The 22,946-nt window shown below is 34.2% G+C and overlaps 2 protein-coding genes and 1 long non-coding RNA gene across 3 annotated transcripts; 2 read left to right on the top strand and 1 right to left on the bottom strand.

Annotated features, from left to right (window-relative positions):
* The first annotated feature begins 32 nt into the window (after nt 1-32).
* On the top strand, nt 33-2,036 carry LOC111507649 (uncharacterized). The gene is made up of 2 exons (XR_002722421.2): nt 33-326; nt 385-2,036. It is a non-coding gene; the product is annotated as an uncharacterized lncRNA (long non-coding RNA).
* Nucleotides 2,025-9,203, bottom strand: LOC111507650 (uncharacterized). The gene is made up of 2 exons (XM_023162993.2): nt 8,785-9,203; nt 2,025-3,859 (listed from the first exon to the last, which is right to left on the bottom strand). The coding sequence occupies exons 1-2, from the start codon at nt 9,147-9,149 to the stop codon at nt 3,028-3,030; spliced, it is 1,197 nt and encodes a 398-aa protein (XP_023018761.2). The 5' UTR covers nt 9,150-9,203; the 3' UTR covers nt 2,025-3,027.
* A 3,962-nt stretch (nt 9,204-13,165) lies between these two features.
* TrpRS (Tryptophanyl-tRNA synthetase) lies at nt 13,166-21,049 on the top strand. Its single transcript, XM_023170120.2, has 3 exons — nt 13,166-13,449; nt 13,501-13,912; nt 20,259-21,049. The coding sequence occupies exons 1-3, from the start codon at nt 13,308-13,310 to the stop codon at nt 20,929-20,931; spliced, it is 1,227 nt and encodes a 408-aa protein (XP_023025888.2). The 5' UTR covers nt 13,166-13,307; the 3' UTR covers nt 20,932-21,049.
* Nucleotides 21,050-22,946: the final 1,897 nt, after the last annotated feature.

The following is a 22,946-nucleotide window of genomic DNA, read 5'->3' as shown; positions in this document are numbered from 1 at the left end:
ATTCACTTTTTCTTAAAAATGTTCATGAGCTAGTTTTAGATGGTGCATTTTTTATGTATCATGATGCATGCGTCATAGTGGAATTGAGACGCATACTCAATTACATGCGGTTTTTTGAGTTGACGCAGAGTTTCTAGAAATGATTGACAATTTACGTGTATTATATTTAGGTATCTACACTTTTTCGCAAAAATTGAACGAAACAATGAAACACTGTTAAAATTATCAAGTCACGTATTTATGGCGGTTTGAAGACCCTATACTTGTGAGGATGGTTTTAGCATTAAACCATGAGTCATGCCAACGTGGGATTACAACTTTGTCTGGTATATACCATGTTGTAATTCTTCTTGCGCTTGACGTCTATTTCTTGATATTTTTCAGCGTTAGAATATGTTAGTAGATAGACAGATAGCACAAACATACGTGGTGGATGTGAATGTTTTTATAAGGATATGTGGATAAAACGTTGTTGTATCAAATATTGCGTGCGTTAACGCACGATGCTAAATCATTTTTCCAGTTGAGCTTTCAGACTTGCCTTCAAACCATAATCATTCAATGCATTCGCTAAGATATGTTCGCAAACAAAACACAAAACAATTTTTCAGTTGTGATTTTTTATTACTGTCAGAAAATGACAACTAACAGCAGATGGTTACTTGCATGAAAATAGTGTTATAATAAATTTAAATATATGCATTAAAAAGAAAAAATGTATTTAAATATATTACTACACACATTTCATTACAAACTTACATCATAACAGTACTTACTTCATATATTTACATTATATACAACCTTGCTATGCGAACAACCATTTGGCATATAAACCCCGCCGTACCCTAAATCTATGACCTACCTTAGGGTTGTTTCAGAAGTTCTGTTCGTTTTTATGAGTTTACTTTGAACAGTGATATCTCGGTGAATACTTATCCAATTTATTCGAAATAAGAGCCATTTGAATCAATTCACTTTTGCCAACATAACACAAAACGACAAGTTTTGTCAGCATAAAAATTGTTTGCTAGGGATTCGATGAAGTTGGTGAAGGTCGTTTTTGTCTGATCCTGATTGGCAAAGGTTCTACCGGTGAGAAAGTTATTGAAGTGCTTGAACTTCGTCACTGAGTTTGTTTAATTTTCGACGGTGATTTGTGAAACGTGCGGTGTCGTGGAGCTGGATCGGACCTTTACTGTTTACCAATGCTGGCTGCTGCTGACGCAATTTTCGGTACATATCGACGATTTCCTCACAATAGGACTCTGCTGAGATGGTTTGTCCAAGTTACAGAAAGTTACAGTATATCACACCAACCGCTGACCTCCATACAGTAACCATGTTTTTTTAATGTTTTCACCTTTGAAAACTGCCTGGGTGTCTCATCGGTGTTCAACCACTGTCCTGAACATCTCTTGTTGTAGAGGATCCACTTTTCGTCACACATAACGATCCGACAAAAAAAAGGATCGTTTTCGAAACGTAACAATTTCTGTTGTTCGTTCAAATCGTGCGGCACCCACTTTTCGAGCTTTTTTAAAACGTTTTTAACCATCAAAACCGCATGGGAGCTGACGCCCAGTTCTTCCGCCATCCTACATACCGTTTGTGATGGGTCAGTCTTTGTCAGGTTCCTCAAATCCTCGGTAGCGCTTTGGCTTAAAATTTGGAAAAAAACGAACGGCATCAATGTATCGATTAATATATACCATGAAACAGTAGAATTAATATATATTTTCATATGAAGCTACAAAAACACATGACATTAAAAGGAACATAACTTTTGAAACAACCGTATATTACGAAGCTAAACCAGTCGCGCTACAGATCTTAATAACTGACAGATGTGAGAAATTATTGCTTTTTGGTTAATAGGCCAAGCACGTACTGGGGTATTTTAAAATGTGTAACCACATCATCAAATATTATTAGAGATATCAAATATGGCTTGGTGAGTTAGTATAAATTGATGGATTTAGCCGTTACTACGTGGTAGGATATCACCATGAAAAATGACAACTGAAAACTCTTGGTATGGTTTATTCTCATTTTTCATATTTGTTCGATTTGTATAGTTATTGAAAACTATACTATACAACCTTGACAACAATGTTTTTGTTTTAATACAATATTTCTGAGAATTTACTGCCTACTATTATGGAATTGTACTATAGGTATTTCTATCAGATCTCATATAAGATGTGTTGGCGATGCAATATGTATAATTAATATGTATCCTAAAATAAAAAAAGCTTCAGTTTGTTATAATACGAAAATGAAATACTGTGATATAGGAATACAGGGCTGTTGGTCTGGATTTTTTCTGTTGAAATATTTTTTAAAGATTTGATATGAGACATATTTATGAAGTTCAATATCTTAACAAATATTTCAATCAGTTCATTTGACTAACGGAACAGATGAAGCTTCTTTGTTTATCGAGTTTTGTAGTTGACAAGTAGGTTGAGATTCACAATTTTTTGTTATCCAAGCTTTCCGAATAATTTATTTCTTCTTCAAGAATACCTACCAAATGAAGAATGCAAAGCAAACAATACAGTGAAACCTCTAAGTATAGCCAACAAAGTTACATTGAAAAATGAATTGGCATGCTCTTACAATATAAATAAAATTAAACAAAAATGTCGAAAGAAAATGAAGTTGAATTTTTTTTTTCTGGGGAATGGATATGTCATATTGGAATGTGTCCAGATTTATTATTCAAAAGTTAAAATATAATTTCCGAACATTTTGGAAATGATTGAAATAAGTAAAAGTCAGAATAATTTGAAAAAAGTATGAAATACAAAATCTCACCAAATTTTACAATTACATTTCAACTTATTTTGACTAACAAATTTGTACAAATTTGTAAGTAGTGTAAATATAACTCATAAATCATTTCTATGATTATCTCTTCACGAACGTAATTGTTTACAACAATTGTGATCTAATTAATGACTAGTTTTCTTTCTGTATTGTGTACAAAAACCAACTCTATCTGAAATCTCTTTTTGGTCACATCATTCACGACTTTCTATGTGTTGCCATATGATTTCTCAAAGCATTTTTACGCTTAGTTTCAAAGTTACAGTTGGCACACTTCAACATCTCGAAATTCGTTTTATCATAGTGCTTGACCATGTGTTGGTTAAGATTCTCCTTACGCTTGGTTGTATATGAACAATGTGAGCACTTTAACATAATGAGTGATTCTGGATTCATATGCAACAGCATGTGTTTTTTCAAACTAGGTTTCGAGTGAGTTTGAAAAGAACAGTTGTAGCAGTACATTTTATATTTTGAATCTTTCTGATGATGGTCTTGTGTTGTCGGTGTGGGACTGGAGAGTTCGTGAAACATTTTGTGTTTTTTCCAGCTGTTCTTTCGAGTCGTGTTAAAAAGACACTGATTGCAGTAGAAACGTTCTGCATTAGGATTGTGGATTGAGTTTTTGTGTCTTTCTAGATACTCCTCGCTCTTCGTAACAAACGCACACTCGTCACATTTATACGATTCAGTCGAATGAACGGCGGCGTGTGTTTTCAATTTTTTGCGGTTGTCAGTTCTAAATTTACATCCAGGTACTTCGCATGTGAGGTTCTTCCCCCAAGGTTTCTTTACTTTCGGTTGAGATGGACACGAAGGGAGCCCTATGTTGTCATTTACAAAATAGGTATGCTTGAAAGCGTGCATTGTCGGGCACATGTTGCATTTATAAAGCAAAACAGAATCGGTTTGCAAATTTTTTTGTTGTATGTAGAAACTTTTGGTGTCTTCATGCCCGCTTCTTGGTGAATTCACACATGAAATCATGACATTACCATTTTTTTCGCCTACAGCTGAGGTATTGGAGGCCCTGTAAAATAAAAAATTATGTGATTATATTTGTTGGAATTGGCCGATACTTAATGAAAATTTTAATATCACTTTGTGAGATGTTTTACTTGAAAGTTTACAAAACCTCGGCAAGTGTTCCACTATACTATACTAGTAAAAAGATCATTGCTCCTAGTTGAACGAACAGATCATTTTTGAAGAAGGTAATGATATCGTTGTTTGTTCTACGAAAAGAAAGGGTGTGAAGATTTGAAATATCAAGTACATCCAAATAATATATTCTCCACATGTGAGGTCAGATTTGAACGCAACAAGTCTGAGGAATCTATTTTGCACTGCTTCAATATTATTTATATGTACTTTATAATGAGACCAGACTGGTGACGAATACTCCAAAACAGATCTTATACAGGCTGAGGAAATAATTCTGTTGGAATCCACTGTTGTATCCTTACAATTTCTGAAGAAGTTTGAGAGCTTTTTTGATAGTACTGTTAATGTGGGTGGTGAATGAAAGGTTCACCTAGGTTATTCCCAAATATTTGTTCCATTGAGCCGATTTAGATTGACATCGTCAAGAACATAGTTGAAAAGAATATTGTTATTCATTCTACATTCTACAGAAGCATTTTCCTTATTTAACAACATCCTGTTGTTACGACAATCTTCAATACTTTTGATAGGCAAATATAGCTTTAGGTCATCAGCAAACAGCAAGGGCTTACAGTTATAAATTGAATTGCTAATATCGTTTTTAAATGAGGTAAACAGCAGGGATCCCAAATGAGAGCCCTGAGGCACTCCAGAGGATACCAAGAGTTATTCTGATTCAGAGTTTTTAATTTTGACTATCTGTGACCTGTTTTTGAGATAATCGCTTATCCAGTAAATGATAAAAGGAAAACCTAACAAGATCAACTTCTGTACCAATAGATTACGGTTAACGGGATCAAACGCTTTACTAAAATCAAGATAGATTGCATCAATTTGTATGCCCGATTCGAAACATTTGATTATTTCATTTTGATATACTAGGAGGTTGGTAACTGTAGATCTCCCAGCTGTGAAACCATGTTGCTGATCAATGACTAGTTCCTTACAGTGCCAAGTGAGTATGAGTGTTAGTAACAATTTCAAGGAGTATGATGGAATACCGTCAGAAATGTGGCTCAACTCGTCCTTGAATTCAGAGATTCCTTTGAAAACTTTGCTGGAAAATAGTTGTGTGTATTTATGACCAAGATGACCAATAGATTCCCTAGATTCACTGGTTCTGTCTTCCAAGAACAAAGAGTTGGGAAAAGTGGTATAATTCTTTTTTGTCTTGAAGAAATTCCAGAAGTAGCTGGGGTCATCATGAATGGCATTCTCTACTCTACATGAATCAATTATAGACTGTAGCAATGCTTAGCAAGGAATTGGCAGTGCTGTCTCAAGTCAGAAAAATTTGCATAATCTGCATATGGTATGTTGCATATTGGATTGGGTGCAAAGTTCTCATCACAAGATGTCTGCATTTGTGAAAAAAATCCTACAAGAAATGGCTTGAGTAGTTCTCAGGAACCACACCCAGCCACTGTCAACATGGAAATTCTAACTATGCCCAGTATCTATATAGGTATTAAACATAATTTTGCACCTACATAAAATTAAGGAAAAATTTGTAGCAGGTGAACAATTACACTACTATGAAACATTATTTCCAATAGCCTCAGGTGAATCTATTTATTTATTTATTTATTTATTTATTTATTTGACACTTTGGTACATTGAGTACATGTGCTAAGTCATAATTAAAAAACAAAAATAAAACTACAGAAGTTGAACAATACAAAAACAATAAATATGGTTCACGTCCACAAACTTTCACAACATAGAAGTGTTATATAAAAAATCGGAGAAGCTCTAGCAAATACTCTCAAAATGTCATGAAAAAGTGTCGTGCAAGAATTCCTCAAGACTGTAGTAACACTCCTGTAAGAGAAGTTTCTTCACCTCAATTTTAAAAAGTTTATCTGATTTGCCTAATAGATGCCGGCAAGTTATTATAACAGTTTGTTGTATTAAATAGTGGGGAGCATCTAAAGTGAGCCGTTTTGTGTGAGGGGGTTCTTAACAGTTTCCCATGACGGGTGTCTCTACCATGTATATCCGCATTTGTGACAAATTCAGTTATATTGATACGGGCAAAAGTGACACACTTCAAGATAAATAAAGAAGGTGCCGTCAATACGCCCTCTCTTAAGAAAATTGGTCTACAACTATCTTGAAAATCTATATTAAAAATTAGTCTCAGCAATCTTTTCTGAGCAACAAAAACTCGTGGAAATTCCCTTGCACATCCCCAAGAAATGATATTAAAGCTGATGTGAGAATAAGCCATAGAAAAATAGCCATCAATCCAAAATTATCTAGAGTGTTTTTCAATTGTTTGATTGAGTAATATGACCGCTCCAGTTCAAATTTTTGTCTAAAGACGTTCCTAAAAACAAGACTTCGCTGGAAGATCGAATACCATTTATTGTGGAAGAGTCACTGCTGAAGTTTTTCCTAATAAATGATTTCATTGAAACAGATTTAGATTTATTCAGAATAAGTTTGTTACGTTGACACCAAGCACTGAATTTATCTATTATTTTATTTATTTTGTCTGACAACTCAACTTCGTTTTTGTCGGCCACAGTAATTGCAGTGTCATCCGCAAACATGGTTATGTGACACTCAGAAAAGAATTCAGACAGGTCATTTATGAAATTGAGGAACAACAATGGTCCCAGGACAGAACCTTGAGGCACTCCTAGTTTTACATCTTTGGGACTTGATAAAATTCCATTGCAGCTAACTATTAGACTACGGTTTTTCATATATCATTTCACCCAGTTCAATAGATTATTTGGGAAACCTAGGCCTGAAAGTTTAATTATAAGAAATTCGAAAGAAATGGTATCAAATGCTTTTGACAAATCGAAAAAAAGTGTTACAACTAGTTTATTCGAGTCAACCTGTGTATAAATGAAATTTAATAAATGGTATGAAGCTGATTCAATTGATTTGTTCTTCCTGAAGCCATATTGGTTATTACTAAAAAGATTATTTTGATCCATGTAATTCAGAATTCTGTTACTAACAACTTTCTCAAACAGTTTAGAGAGGGAACAAAGTAAAGATATCTGTCTGTAGTTGTCTACCTCAGTTTTGTCGCCTTTTTTATATAAAGGAAATATGAGAGCCGTTTTAAATACATTTGGAAAACAACCTACAAAAAATGACTGATTCATCAAAAACAATAGTGGCTCGATTATAAGGTCTACAATTTTTTTCACAGTAACTGTTGAGATACCATCAGTACCTGCGGAGTTTTTATTTGCCATTGTTTCCAGAGTACCTAGAATTTCTGTCTTTGTGAATGGGTCCAACTGACGTTTACTTATAGATGCATTAGCCATTTCCCTAAATTTATTGGGATCACTGCCTATAATGAACGATAATAAATGACCCAAATGGTCAGCTATATTGGGTTGAACTAATTTACACGAACAAACATCAACAGGAAGTGTGGTAACCATATAGTCAATGCATGTAGAACTAGTGTAATCATTTTTGTTTGTAAATATTCTAGTAGGGCCCAAGTAATAATTATTAAAGTTATAACATTCAAAAATATCGGTCAGAAGTTTGGTGTTTTTATCCTGTTTCCGAAAGTCAATATTGAGATCTCCACATAAGATCAAACAATCAGCTCGATTATAGGCTGTGTCAACTGCCTGGGTCAAACACTTAATAAAAGTATTAATATCACCATCTGGGGGTCTATAGACTGAGATTATGCAAATTTTTACATCTCCAATTTTAAGACTAGTCGCGCACAGTTCAATGTGACATTCAATAGATAGGTTATTAATACATGAAATTTCAGCAAATTTATGGCTTGATTATTTTGCGAGTATGAGAGCTCCTCCGCGAATATGGTTTTGTCTAGTAAAAGATGTGATCACTCTATAATTCGTGAAATATTCACTATTGAAATTATTAATTGCAAACCAATGCTCTGAAATACACATGACATCTATGTTGTGAGAGTTTAAAAATAATTCAATTGAAAGTAGATTATTCAAAAAGCCTTGAACATTTACATGAAAAACATTAACATTAAGTAAAACTTTTTCATTTTGACAATCTTCCAGAATCTTTCCAGAATCTAGCTAAAATCAACTATTTACCAATAAAAATTCATGATACGTTATCAAAGAATGGAAGTTTCGCTCTCTAAACAACCTGAAGATGTGTGCATTTTATACGAGTAGGTGGCCAATGTTTTCCTTTATAACTATAACTCAAATGTCATAATTTTACTTCTGTATGTTGTATTTCACATTATGAGGCTATGTGTTGAAACAAATCTTTGGACTTGTATACGGAATTCTACAGTATGCTGTAAAATAGCCACTGTAAGTATTTCCTCTGTGATTTTTCTTGTTGGCCAAAATCTTTTCAAATGTATCACTAATGTTTGAGGAAACTTTATACCGATCGATAGGGATATTGTACACTTTTTCCTTTCTTTACATTTCAAACACATGTACAACTATAATGTTATGATTTAACATTTGTATGTCTTATTTCAAAATTGATTTTTGACTTTGTAAAATGTCTCCTGACTAGTACTTTTTATCTTAACTGTATGTTACATACTTAAATACATTTTTGGTTGAGCCATTTGGCGAAACCAAATTTTAGTATTTTTCACTCAGATATCATTCACATTGTAGCAATCCTGTGAATAATATCTGATTCAATTCCATAAAAATGTTTGCAGTACAAACTGAATAGGTAAAAGTGTTTTTGTATAATTGAATGTTCATATAAAATGGGTTGTAAAATTATTTTTTCTTTCATGTAATAATGTTTATATGAGAGTAGTTGTTTCGTTTACAAAAAACTTACCAGACATTTTGCAGATTTATTTTAGAATCTTCTTGGGATTCAAGGGAACTTGTGCAGTCAAAATCAATAGCTTCTCCGATCAAATCTTCACTGATAGATTTATATCGTTCTTCACTGGCCGATGTATATTTTTCAACTGTCTCTTGTTTGGGGGCAACAGTGAGTTCAGGCTGCTGATTGCATTTATCTTCGTCAATCGACCGCACGTTTTCAATTATTCCTTCATTATAAAAATCCAAATTTTCAGGCTCACGTTTGATGCAGTTGGAACTTTCATAACATAAAATTTCTCCTATCATCTGATTCTCAATACCAATGGAATTCATATCTACCTGAGTGACAGACTTCTTATAGCTAGATTTCATTAATAATAGCGACACCGGTACGGTACAACACAGAAGTAAACCAATGTTAAGTTGGCTTTTTCTTCTTATTATTATCTGGTTCTTCTTCTTCTTTTTCCATTAATGGCTTCAGCTGCCAGGGCTATCCAGCCAGGAGTTCCAGGATCATGTTGCTACTACAGGTGGAGCCCACACTAAAGTGGATCTGAGTTGGACTCAAACCCCAAGCAATGTCAGTCTGTATTAGAGTGTAAGCACTAATGTGAGGTGATGCACTACGGTTACGTGTATGGACACTACGATCAGGTCATGATTGGCGAAGCACTGCATGCACACAAGTATTAGGTCTGTCTTGATCACTACAGCTTTATATTGGATGCAATCAGGAATTTGGATATGGTTTGTATGTTAGATGGTGATATATGTTTGAAAAATATATCGTGGAAGGTAAGAGGCTGAATGGTGAAGGAGGGATGCTAAGAGAGGCATGCAGTATTTGTATATTATGAGAATTATTAGGGCAGGCAAAGAATATATGTAGGAGAGTCTGTATTTCCCCACATTCGCAGCGGTCGTCAACAACTATCTTAATTTTGTGGAGATGCGCTTTATTGAGGGAATGAGTGCTCCTAATTCTGCACATATTGACGATTTCTTTACGAGAACAAGTAGCCAGATCCTTGAACCATGGAGTTTTGTAAGGTTGTGGTACGGAGGAAAAGTAAAGTTTGGCTTTGAATTGTCCGTCCTCGCTATATTGATTGGTCCAGTCTATCCAAATATTATGTTTCAATAATGCTTGAAACTCTCTATAGTCTGCTTGAGGGTGATTAGAGAGTGGATGATTTCTTCCAATATTGGCTAAAGTATCGGCTATATCATTACCCTTGATGTTGGAATGACTAGGAATCCATGCCAAATGTATGCGGAATCCCTTTGCGACGGCTCTGTATATCAGTTGTCTTGTACGTAATGAAAGGTAATCACTGTTTGCCGATATAGTTGACCGGGAGATTTTTGCCAGGGCGCTTTTTGAGTCGCTAAAAATAACTGCGTGTTTGAGATCGTTGTCCACAATATATTGTATTGCTTCTTGGATGGCTGTTATTTCAGCTGAGCATATTGAAAAGAAAGAGGGTAATCGTCCAGAATGGTTTAGGTTGTGTGAAAAAACTCCAATGCCAACATTACCGCGTTCATCTTTAGATCCATCGGTGAAAAAATATGTGTGATTGGCAAATTGTTGCTGGGCGAGTCTGAGAAAATCCTGGTGGTTGTCGTTCTCTTTGGAGAGATTCATTTCATGGTGGGGAATTGGGAATATTTGACCATGTAAACTATAACGGTAACAAGGAAAATTGGGAAGCAACATAATATCTGGGATGTGGGTATTAATCTGATATATGCAGTAAGGATGGGGGGAAGACAATTGAGCCGCCAATATGTAGGATATTGAATATATGTATCATGCAACTCCACAACGGAATGTATATTAGGATTCACGTAAGATAACAATTTAGAAATGCATCTCACTCCCAACCAATTTCGCCTGTGAGCAAGAGGCATCTCTGAGCTTTCCGATAGTAGTATTGTAGTGGGTGTTGATCTCATTAAACCCAAGGCTACGCGTAATGCTTGATATTGTACTTTATCGAGCTGGTACAAAACTGTTTTTGAGCATCTGCCAAAAAATATGCTGCCGCTATCAAGATGTGGGCGAACTATAGCTTTATATAGTAGGATCAAGGTAGAAGGAGCGGCCCCCCACCACGTCCGACATAGAGTTCTCATTAGATTTATTCCCTTTTGTGCTTTTGCACAAATCATATTAATATGTGGGCGCCATGATAACTGATGATGAAAAATTATGCCTAGGTATTTTACCTCTTGTGACCACGGAATAGGTTTGTTGTTGATGAGTATATGATAGCGGACATCGGGCATGTGTTTATTGATGAAAGAAATTGCTTGGCACTTATTGATGGAAAGAGATAGCCCATAATCTTCCAGAAAGTTATGAATTGAGATCATGTATAAGTTTTCGAGTATCTGTACCGACGTTTATCAATGCTAGATCATCAGCATACCCAAATGAAGATACCTGGTCTTCTACTAAATGTTTTATGGGATCGCTATAAATATTGAAAAGGATAGGACTGATTGGCGATCCTTGTGGGAGACCTCGGCTAGCAGATTCAGGCCCTATTATGCGCCCTGTGATTGGATCTTGGATGCTAATTTGTCGATTAGTAAAGATATGCCCGATCAATGTAGCGAGATCATGTGGAATTGTACACTGAGCCAATCGTTCCAACAGTTTGGGTATGAGAACGTGATCGTAAGCTGCCTTGATGTCTAGCAAGACCATTACCACGTTATTATCTGATGCTAAATTTGATGCAATGATAGAGTAAATTCCAATGAGATTCTCAGTAGTGCCTCTACCTCGTCGAAAGCCTGACTGTAGCGGATTTAGCAAATTGAGATGTTCCACGTGCCAATCCAATCTGTTTTTTATCAATATCACGATATTTCTACTCTTCTACCGAAGAGTAGAAATATCGTGGAAAATAGGATAGAAAAACAGAATAAATTTTGGTGGAGAAATAGAGACCTACAGATAAGAAATAATGTTTTAGTACGATATTTTACAAAAATATCACGGCAATCGTGGACAGAAGGGAACATTGTGAACAGAGAGGGTAATCTTATTTTTGATGTAGAAACTAGGGAAGGAATGCAGTACTGTCAGCACTGAAATCAAATAAAATTTTTGAAACGGAGTACTAGTAAATAGTCATTGCGAACGGCATTAGATATAGTGGAGGAAAAACAAGAAAAAATTAAGTTTCATTTGAGAAAAACGGAAAGAGAGCAGTACCTTCTACAAGTCAAATGATTAATGTAACTTGGAAAGTCCCGAAAATACTAATAATCAGCGTTATTTTCTTAGGCCCAGAAAATGAAATGTTTCACATCGAATATATTCATTTTCTATGCATTTATTTGGATGGATTTGTAGGTTCTTTTAGAATATAATATGATTAAAAAATAAATTGTGATATTATTTTGAGGACTGTTTATATACATATATAATTAATGTTTTGTGGATGTGGGTGAAACGGTTAGACCAGTGTTGCTAATGTTGAACTATCAAGCTGTGAAGCTTGATAGTTCAACTTCACTTGACTGAGATTGTAAAGCTATGCCTGCGTTCAGAAGCCAGTTAATTTGCCATTGATAAACAATATTGTTGCCAGGAATGTGCCGACACTTCAAAATAGAAGGATCACGGAAACATTGATTAATTATATCCATAAAGAATCATATCCACAAACATTCGAATAGAGAACATGCATATGACTCAGTTGTTGATTTCAACAAGTTTATTTCTATGTCACCCCGAATAAAGTTGGGAAAATTGTTTGGAATTACTATTGGAACATTCATTTTTTCATAACACAAAAATTGGAATGCCGAATTTTCAGGCCCACCAGTAACATACTCCTGATGGTTTCGGGTGTATAAATAGATCGTTACTTCAATCATTTCTAATTTTTCACAGAGAATACCTTTCTGATGCCAAAATTGAAATATCCGTTGCAGATTAGGGATTGCTTTCAGTCCCATTGCGGAACGAAATTATTTTTCAATTATAATTGATAATTCATTATTTCAAAACCAAACTGACGTGCCATACAAACTACAGTCTCAAGTATAATGAATCACAATATTTGATGATCTAAATTCGTGAGAAGTGTTTTTTTTTGCCACAATAGGCCAGTTGCCGGTTGGTCAGCGTGTGGTTAGTTCAAATCCAACTTTAGGATTCCGCATTTTCATTGCTAGAAATCTCACATCAGAAAGTAAGACCTCGTTAGTTCGTTCAGGATCCGTCTTCTGAGGGTGTTCGTTCGTAAAGGAGGGCAACAGTTGGCAATGGAAATATATATTTATATACTACTAGCTAATTGCTCAATGAACAGTCACGTCACGAGTCAATTAGAAGAGAAGATGAAATAATTTGAATTTAACCCATAATTCCTGGCATTCTTTTTTTAGAAACAGCGGAACAGCTGTCAGTTTGGGTTTAGATGACTCTTACTTGATGGTGTAATATAAAAAAGAATTAAATTCACAGAAAAATAACATTTTCATAAATCAAACCGATTTTCTGAGATGTCTGGGGAAATAACAAATAATATCGATAAATTATCAATCGATAAAAAACCTGATTTTTTTGATGATGATGGTGATGTTGTAGATCCATGGACAGTAACAAGCAAGTCTGATACTGGTGTAGACTATGATAAACTAATGAGTAAGTAAGATAAAAAATGATTAGCAAATCTAATTTATATTTTCATTTCAGAAAAGTTTGGTAGTTCAAAAATAGATGTGGAACTTCTCACTCGATTTGAGAAAGTAACTGGAAAACCAGTGCACCACTTGTTGAAAAGAGGTATATTTTTCTCTCATCGAGATATGAATCTGATATTGAATAATTATGAGGCTGGAAAACCATTTTATTTATATACTGGGCGAGGTCCTTCGTCTTCATCCATGCATTTAGGTCATCTTATTCCATTTCAACTTTGTAAGTGGCTTCAAGAGGTATTTGATGTTCCTCTAGTTATACAGCTAACGGACGATGAAAAAACATTATGGAAGGATATCACTATTGAAGAAGCTCACAAGATGGCTTATGAAAACGCCAAGGATATAATTGCAATTGGATTTGATATAAAGAAAACATTCATTTTTTCGGATTTGGACTACATTGGGTGAGATATATATTCATTAAATCTATTTTAATCACTGTTTGATCTGACAATTATTTGAACTGTAAATTTATTTATCCCATTAAACAAACCTGCCAATACCAGGGATCTTAATAGAAATAAAAAAAGTACCTAACATACATATAAAGTCGGGTATCATAATTTAGGACATCTTTAATTTATTTAAGTCAAATGTGGGAATATTCCTAATCAAAAAACACTTCATGAAATATATTTTACTTGATGAGTCACTGTTTGGAGCCTTTAGTTTAGCAATGAATATTACTGGAGTTTTTTCCCAACACCAAACCGTTATTTTAACACTTCGACACGTGTTTTAATCACCAAGTGATCATTTTCAAGAGGTAGATCAAACTTACAAAGCTATCATTATTTGTACCATAGATACCTGTTCTAAGTACCTGTGTCTTGAGTGTGTTAAATTAATTTTATAGTTTGCCTCATCTTGTCTTAATTTAATTTTAATGTGTTCTTATGTAATTGACAGGACACATTGTAAAATTAATTTAAGACTAGTAGATAATGCAATATGTGCAATTAATTTTATATAGCTTATAGTATTAGATTTACCTGACTATTACATAAGGACACATTGTAAAATTAATTTAAGTCAAGTAGATAGTAGATCAAAACACGTGTTGAGGTGTTAAAATAACGATTTGGTGTTGGGAAAAAACGTCAGTAATATTGAATATTTTGTAAACAAATCGGTGACATGTACGTCCTATTTTTGTACAAAAAACCTATAATGTGGAGTGACTTCGGAAAGAAAACAACTTTCTATAATAACTGTTTCTCTTATTCTTTCAATGACCTAACCACTTTTAATGGAGTTGACATGTTAAAAGGTAAAATACCATTAATCCTCAGCTTGCACAAGTTTTCACTTCTGAGGGTTGTCGTACAGAGGGGGGCGACAGCTGATTAGCATAAAATCAGATTTTACCAGATTAGGCAACATGTACTCCAGTTGAGAAGTGTGATTTCAATAAAAATCAAAACCAAATAATAATTTCTTCAAAAAGAATAATCATATTGATTCACAACTCGAAACCTAATACATTTGAAATTTTTTTTAAACAAAACAATATCATCACTCTTTATTCTATGAACCAAATGTTGAAGTACAAATCTGTGCAAATCCTACTTCTTCATTAAAATGCAGTAACTTTATTGTGTGATGGTTTTGAACATAGTGGCTGACAACAAAATTATTCTACATGGCACCATTCAGTTGAGTCTTACAAAAACGCCATCTATTAGATAGACAGACAACTCAATCCTCGAATATCAAAGATAAACCAGGCTCCCCAAGGCAGTCAGTTGCAAAGCCAAACTGTGACATCCACACCCGACGAGATTACTTCTCTGTCATTCACTGCTCCTTTCACTCCAGGACAACTAGAAAACCGGAGATCAGACACAACTAATTTATGATTCAACACCAAATAGCACTGTTTCGACCTGCCATAGGTCTCATCAGTGATGTTAGGCTGAACCACAAATGCATTGCTGGACATTCAAATCTTCAATTATTTATTTTAAATAATTGAAGATTTTGTTGTTTTTCACAACACCATATTGTTTGACAATATTTCCATAGTGACTGTCATAGTTTCGTCATATTGAATTTTGAAAAAATGATTCATATGCTTTTTTGAAAGGAATTGGACATTGGTCTTATAAAGTTGTAAATGGAATTTTATATTCTATCAAATGATATAGAACTACTGCAAATTGGGTTAATAGAAACTGTGAAACACTATGCATTTCAGGTTCTCTAAATGAGATATGTAAAGTTACAAAATTTCTCCACCAAATCTCAATAGTAAAAGTACCAAGATATCGATTCTTTCTGAGACTTTTCAAAAATCTCTGACTCTTGATTATTGAGCGCCTGCATAATAAAGGTTAAAATTTTGCTCCAAAGACTGGAAACACCTACAGCGGGAACAAATGAAAATGAATCTAAAACTGTAAGGCACATGAAAAAAACGCAGATTGCAGATAGGGCAAGTACAAATAAGCAGAGAGGATAAAATTACAGACCAGTATCAGGTCTCTCTCCGTTTGCAAAGGTGAACGAATATTGTATGCTAGACAGACTAACTTCCTTCATCAAATAAATACAGACTCATACCAGACCAGCAGCACGGTTTTCAGAAGGAAAAATCCACAACTGTAATGGTTGACTTTCTTTCCGATAGAAATCAAGTTTGTACAAATTTGTTTCGAAGAAGTTGACGGATCTATTAGTAAGCACTGCTCAGATTCCTCGCAACTGGAGCTGGGAGTGCCACAGGGTAGTGTTTTGGCCCCAATACTATTTTCTTTATTCATTGCCATAGTGGAATTTTTACCTGAGTATAACATCACGCTGTTTGCTGATGACTCATCTTTTCTTGTCTCCCAGGAATGCAGTGAAATGAATGAATAAGCTTGTAACCATCTTCTTGGTAACCTAGGATTATGGTTTTCAGCTAATCAACTACATTTCATAGAAAAAACTGAGTATCTAATCTTTCACACCAGACAAAGAATAATAAACAATCCACTCTCAATCAAACTGAATGATTTAAATATTATCAGAAAATCAACAACAAAATTCTTGGGAGTAACCCTAGAGGACGATCTCAGCTGGAATGAGCATATTACAGCAACTATAAATAAATTAAATACAAAAATATATCAAATTTGATGTATGCGGAATGTGGTTGATATCGGCAGTCTGAGAAATTTCTACTTTGCTCAAATCCAGTCTATTCTACTTTATGGCATTTTACTATGGGGAAACTCTCTGGCTGCACAGCATCTACTTCTTATTCAGAAAAAAGCAGTAAGAACTATAAAAAATGTATCACCCAGGAATTCCTGCAAACCATTGTTTGCCGAATTGAATATTCTTCCTCTGGCCTGTCTTTATATTATGGAAGTTGCCTGCTATATTCATAAAATAAAAAACACTCTTCCCAGGCATTCGGACATGCATGTCTACCAAACCAGAAACAATCAGCTAATCTATCCAAAGCGTAGCAATCTCCAAATAACATCAAATGGACCACTCTCAACAGGTGTACAAATTTACAATAAATTATCTACTGGCATTAAAATTATTTTTAAGCAAATAATTTATATTGCTGTTCTTTTTTGTTGTTTTGTTGTTATGTACGTAGTCTTTACTTTATTTATATACATGTACTAAGACATTATATCCTGACATGTTCTATACCCTAATGGGTCCTTTGAATGAATAAACTGATTTGATTTGATAACTTGAAAGATATTCGAATTATTTAAAACTTATCTGTAGTATTGCTCATTGTTTTAGTTTCGTGAATAACTGTCGACTGAAGAATTCTCGCAATGTTAATCCTTTTGATAATCACATGCTAGTTGTTACACAAATAGTCAAGTGGCGCCATATGGTACCAATGTGGAAAAAGCATTTTTTTCAGCTTTTCCTTTTCGAAAAATGGCTTAAACTGATGATCTAAATAACTTTACTCAGACATAAAAAAAAGAATGTATTTAAAAAATAGATAGCTAATTTCCAATACAATTGGTACAGTGTTTTTTGATGTTCCACACCCACATGTTTCGAGCACTTTATGCAGGTTACTACCCTGCTTCATTTGTTTTTTACCCTTGGACAAATGTGACATCTTTATTTGGTTTTCACCGTTACATTTATTCGTACATCAGTGGCTTCCTTTTCCATTTCCTGCTCTTCAAAATAATTTTCCAAACGTCTTCGGGTTTTTCGGGAAATATGCTTATCAATATGACGTTCACGTTGGACAGGTACTGCTAATTCTCAACCTAGATTTTTCAAGAAATTCCTTCATTGTAATGGATTGGAATGGTTAGTATAGTTATATATCACTAGTGCATTTAGGGCTCCAACATTTACCACATGGAAAAAAATAGCCATTGACCATCTTTTTTTTCTTCTTGCAATGTTATAAGTAGCACACAACTAACTAACTTATCATTGGTTTCAACACACTTTTTGTCATGTTATAAAATGTCAACTGTTCACGTTTTTTGGCATATTGTTTTGCTTTGCTTCATCAATTGCATTATCTCTATATAGAGTCGATATAACTAACACTGATTTTCCTTTGTTTGAACATAAGAAATTAAGTTTGTTGTTTTTGAGAATCCAAAAAAATTGTTGATCAATCGTTTTTTATTTGCATGCAAATCTGGAGAAATTTCCTACCATTGTGAGCTTGAAATTTTTCAACAAATTTTCAGCTAAAGGTATACTTCAGCAAAGGAATATATTGTCGGAAATTGCAATGTCCACGGAATGGTACTAACTACTCGTCTACTGTTGAATTCATCAGGAGTCAATACTTGCCGACACTTATTTCTTGAATCTTAAAGGTTAACTGTTTAAGATTAACAGTTATTACAAAGTTAATTCAGAGACAGCACTTTACGTAAGATATCCTAGCTTTGTTTCATGGAAAACCACTATATGTAAAAAGTTATCTGCTGAGTTTGGCGCCATTTTTATAAGGTGCTATTTTAAGAGAGGGTGACTGGCATCGTAATTCAAAAATTGATGATAAGCAATATACAATGTTGCTTTCTAAAAAACATGCGTATGTGAAGTTGTTATTCAAATACGAGCACAAGAAAAAAAAAACTAATTAATACAGTTTTTTGTATGATTTTTACTATAGTGATTTTTACTATGATTTTCACTATAGTGAAAATCATACAATACCCTGTATTAATTAGTTTTTTAATATGAATTTTCATCAAGTATCGGTCTGTTCTATTCAATTAAGAAAACAAGAGATTAGGTCATATCGGACCAACTCATGTATTCTTCTGTTAGCAGAAAACTTTGGCCTACCTAGGACAGATCTCTTGTAAAATATATAGTTCTTCTTTCTTTGTTAAAGAAGTAGATTATGTGGGATCTTGTATTTCAAAAGATAAAAAAGTAAAACGGTGCAAATTAATCAAAGAATATGTTTCAGTGCTAAAGCTAAAGCCTCTGATTAGTAACAGAATTGACTGCTGAATGTTTTATCGCGGCTTTACGACATTTCATAATATTTGAGGTAGATCTTTAAGCATAATTTCTGATAAAGAGACAAATTTTGTTGGTGCTAAAAATGAGTTGAACAAATTGGGTCATTTATTATAAGGTAATAAAAACCAAATCGTGGATACTAGTAGCTTGGAAGGTATACATCGGAATGTCTCTCCGTCATATTCACCAAATTTCGGGGGATTATAGGAAGCTGGAGAGAAGTCAATGAAATTTTATCTCGAAAGAATAACAGGTAACACACTATTTAGATACAAATAGAAGGCATTTTGAATTCCCGTCCACTTTCGTCTTGACCAATGATCCAAATGTCCTCTATCTTTGCTACATTTTTTCATTGGTCGTCCAATCACAAGTTTCCCATATCCAGATTTGATAGAAATTCGACAAAACCAGCTATCCAAAATTCAACTAATGAAGCAGAATTTTTGGACAAAACTGTCATTGGGATACATCAGTGACATATAGTGTCGTAAGAAAAGTGATTTGCCTTTAATAAAAAAAATGAACCCTCGTTGAAGTTGAGACCTTGATCGTGTGCAAGATTTTCATCCAGGTAATGATGGAATTTCCTGAACGGCAAAGGAAGTTATTTGTCGAACTGTGTCAAATCTTTTTTCATTGCTTCTATAAGAATGCTAATTAATAAAGATGACGTAACGTAATTTCGAAAGCCGCCGGGGTGTTTTTAGCTGGGGGAGTGTCTTTCTCTGTATTCAAGTTTTACATTCCAGTGTAGGGCAGACCTGAATTCACACAGAAACACCATTGTTGGAATATTTATTAATATTTTTGTTACACATAAATAATTTGATCTTGCATGTCAAAAATATATTTGAATTTTCATTAACACCTTTTCATCCATATTCAGAACCAATAACAGCATAGAAGATTGAATGCAAATATTCCCTTGAATTTTTCCCCTTGAACCCATTTACTCCACCAGCTTTGGGAGTCTGCTTTATTGGATTCAGAGCGGCTTTATATTATTTTCCTTATTCTTTTCAGCAGATGGTTGTCATCCAAACTGAAAACAACCATTCAAACAATACAAGAATACAATCTTTCAATTAGTGTACATTTCAAAATGTCCATGAAGTCTATGATTTTTGTGAATACTATCATATAATTGTTTGTGAAATTGTCCACATTTGGATAATGGATCCATTTGTTTTAATACTTTGTATTTATCTCTTTCTGTGATTAAAGATGTACGCCTGTCATTATTCTGAAAGATATGAACCAACTTGAATTTTTCAGGCAGTGCCCAGAATTTTACCGAAACATGATACGAATCCAGAAGTGTGTGACATTCAATCAGGTGAAAGGTATCTTCGGTTTTGATGATAGCAGCGTTATAGGAAAAATAGCGTTTCCTGCTGTTCAAGCAACACCTGCCTTGTCTACATCTTTTCCAGCAATCTTCAATGGTCAAAAGATTCAGTGTCTCATTCCATGTGCTATAGATCAAGACCCCTATTTCCGAATGACTCGGGATGTGTGTCCCAGGATTGGATTTCAGAAACCAGCTTTGCTGCATTCCAAGTTTTTCCCCGCTCTCCAGGGGGCCCAGACAAAAATGTCCGCCTCCGAAGCTAATAGCACCATTTTTTGTTGTGACACCCCGAAGCAGTTGAAGAACAAAATCAATAAGCACGCATTTTCAGGAGGACAAGCAACCGTGGAAGATCACAGAAGAATCGGCGGGAACTGTGATGTGGATATTGCCTATCAGTATTTGAGGTTTTTCCTAGAAGATGACGACAAACTCGAACAGATAAGAAAAGATTATTCCAGTGGGGCACTATTGACAGGAGAACTAAAGAAAATTCTCATAGATGTATTGACGCCTATCATTGTTCAGCATCAAGAGAGGCGATCTAAAGTAACAGACGATATTTTAAAGCAATTCATGACACCCAGGAAATTATGAACGACGTTAACGGAATAGCTCAATTGTTTCATTTTATTTATTTTCTACCATACCACAACTTTTATATGCTTTAAGCCAAAACTGTTTTAATGGATCTACAATGAAAATCTGTGATTAATAGTGTTTTTTTCCCTTACACTAGTCATAATGGGTCAGTTTGATAGGAGAGTAAACAGAGTATTTCCTTTTCATATATAGTCAGTGGGCATATAATAGAATAGAATAGAAGTTTATTCATCACTAAAGTTCACATGTACAACATAAAAAAAGTGTAAATACATGAAACTTATTGGACTAGTCACAAAGAGAGCTTAAAAGTAATTAAAATTTACAAGATTATACATATACATTTTTGATAAGTAAAATATTAAAATATACAATGAACATCAACAATTTAAAAATTCTTGAAGAGAGTAGAACACCTTGTTTTTTAAAAATTCATTCAAACAACATTTTAGTTCATTCCTACTCATTAAACTTAACTCAGGATGAATAGCCATGAGTTTGTTATAACATTTAATACCTTGATATACATGGGAGTCTTGACCAACTCCTAATCGTGAGTATGGCTGGTATAATCTTTCACTGTTTCTTGTACAGTAATTATGATATCTTTTTTTTTTCCTCAAATAATTTTCATCTTTTTTAACGTATAATATGATCTGCAGCACATAAAGTGAGGGGACTGTGAGAATTCCTAGTTGATTGAACCATTTTCTACATGATGTTTTGGAGTGCACTCCTGCCATACATCTGATAATTCTTTTTTGCATAACAAAAACTCTATTCATATGTACAGAGTTACCCCAAAACATTATTCCATAACTTATTGTCAATTGCACTATTCCAAAATAAGCCAGTTTAAGGGTTTCCAGAGATATTGTACCTTTCAATTGCCTGATAATGAAGCAACTTGTGCTTAATTTATTTGTTAGATCATTATTATGAGGATCCCATGTCATTTTTTGATCTACTTTGATACCTAGAAATTTGATGTAATTCACCTGTTCTATTGTTTGATGATTAACTCTTATTAGAGGACTGAAATCATAATTTATATTTTTTGTTGTAAACACCATAAAAAATGTCTTGGACAAATTCACTAGCAATCCGTTGAATACACACCACTCATGAAAATCATTAGCACAAATATTTGCCTTGATTACAGAATCCTGTAATTTATTCTCAGAAATCAGAATATTAGTATCATCAGCATACATAATGATTTTTTTTGGCCCAGAGCATGAATAAACCATACCATTTATAAAAATTGTGAAGAGAACTGGCCCCAATATAGACCCCTGAGGGACACCAATGTTCACAATATTTTCTTTAGATTTTTTACCGTTTATCACCACTATTTGTTGTCTGTCATGGAGATATGAAGCAATCCAATCACTTGTAACTCCTCGTATGCCAATTCGGTGTAATTTTTCCAAGAGTAGTTGGTGATCAACTGTATCAAAGGCTCTACTTAGGTCAAAATAAAGAGCAATGGGATTTTGTTTATTATTAAGGCAGCTATAGACGGTAGTATTGAGATCAGATATGGCGGTATTTGTTGATTTGTTCCTTCTAAATCCATTCTGAAAATCAAATAATAAGTTATGTTGATTCAAAAATTTATTGAGACGTTCATTATATGCCATATCAAAAATTTTGGCTAGTTGGCTCTGTAAGCAGACATTTCGGTAATTATCTACTATCTCTCTAGATCCTTTGTTTTTGAAAATTGGTATAGATTTAGAGACCTTTAGAATCAATGGGTACTGTCCTGACAAAAAAGATTCATTGATTATGTGAGCTAAAGGCAAACCTATCGTTTCCTTGACAAACCTTACAGCTTTTCCACATATATCATCTATCCCAGAAGCATGTTTACTTGTTGTTTTAGTTATATATTCTTCAACTCCTGAGGAGTGGTTGGACAAAGGAAAAAGCTATGTTCATTGAAAGGACCTAATTTCAATTTATCAGGCTCCGGCCTTGTACATTTTACATTCATAAAATGTTTA

Source organism: Leptinotarsa decemlineata, unplaced genomic scaffold (assembly GCF_025532065.1).
Source record: "Leptinotarsa decemlineata unplaced genomic scaffold, Ldec_3_MD MMD2_tig00078422_RagTag_RagTag, whole genome shotgun sequence".
Classification (NCBI taxonomy): domain Eukaryota; kingdom Metazoa; phylum Arthropoda; class Insecta; order Coleoptera; family Chrysomelidae; genus Leptinotarsa; species Leptinotarsa decemlineata.
Note: the sequence above shows the minus strand (reverse complement) of the source record. Positions and strands in the feature narration are given on the sequence as shown.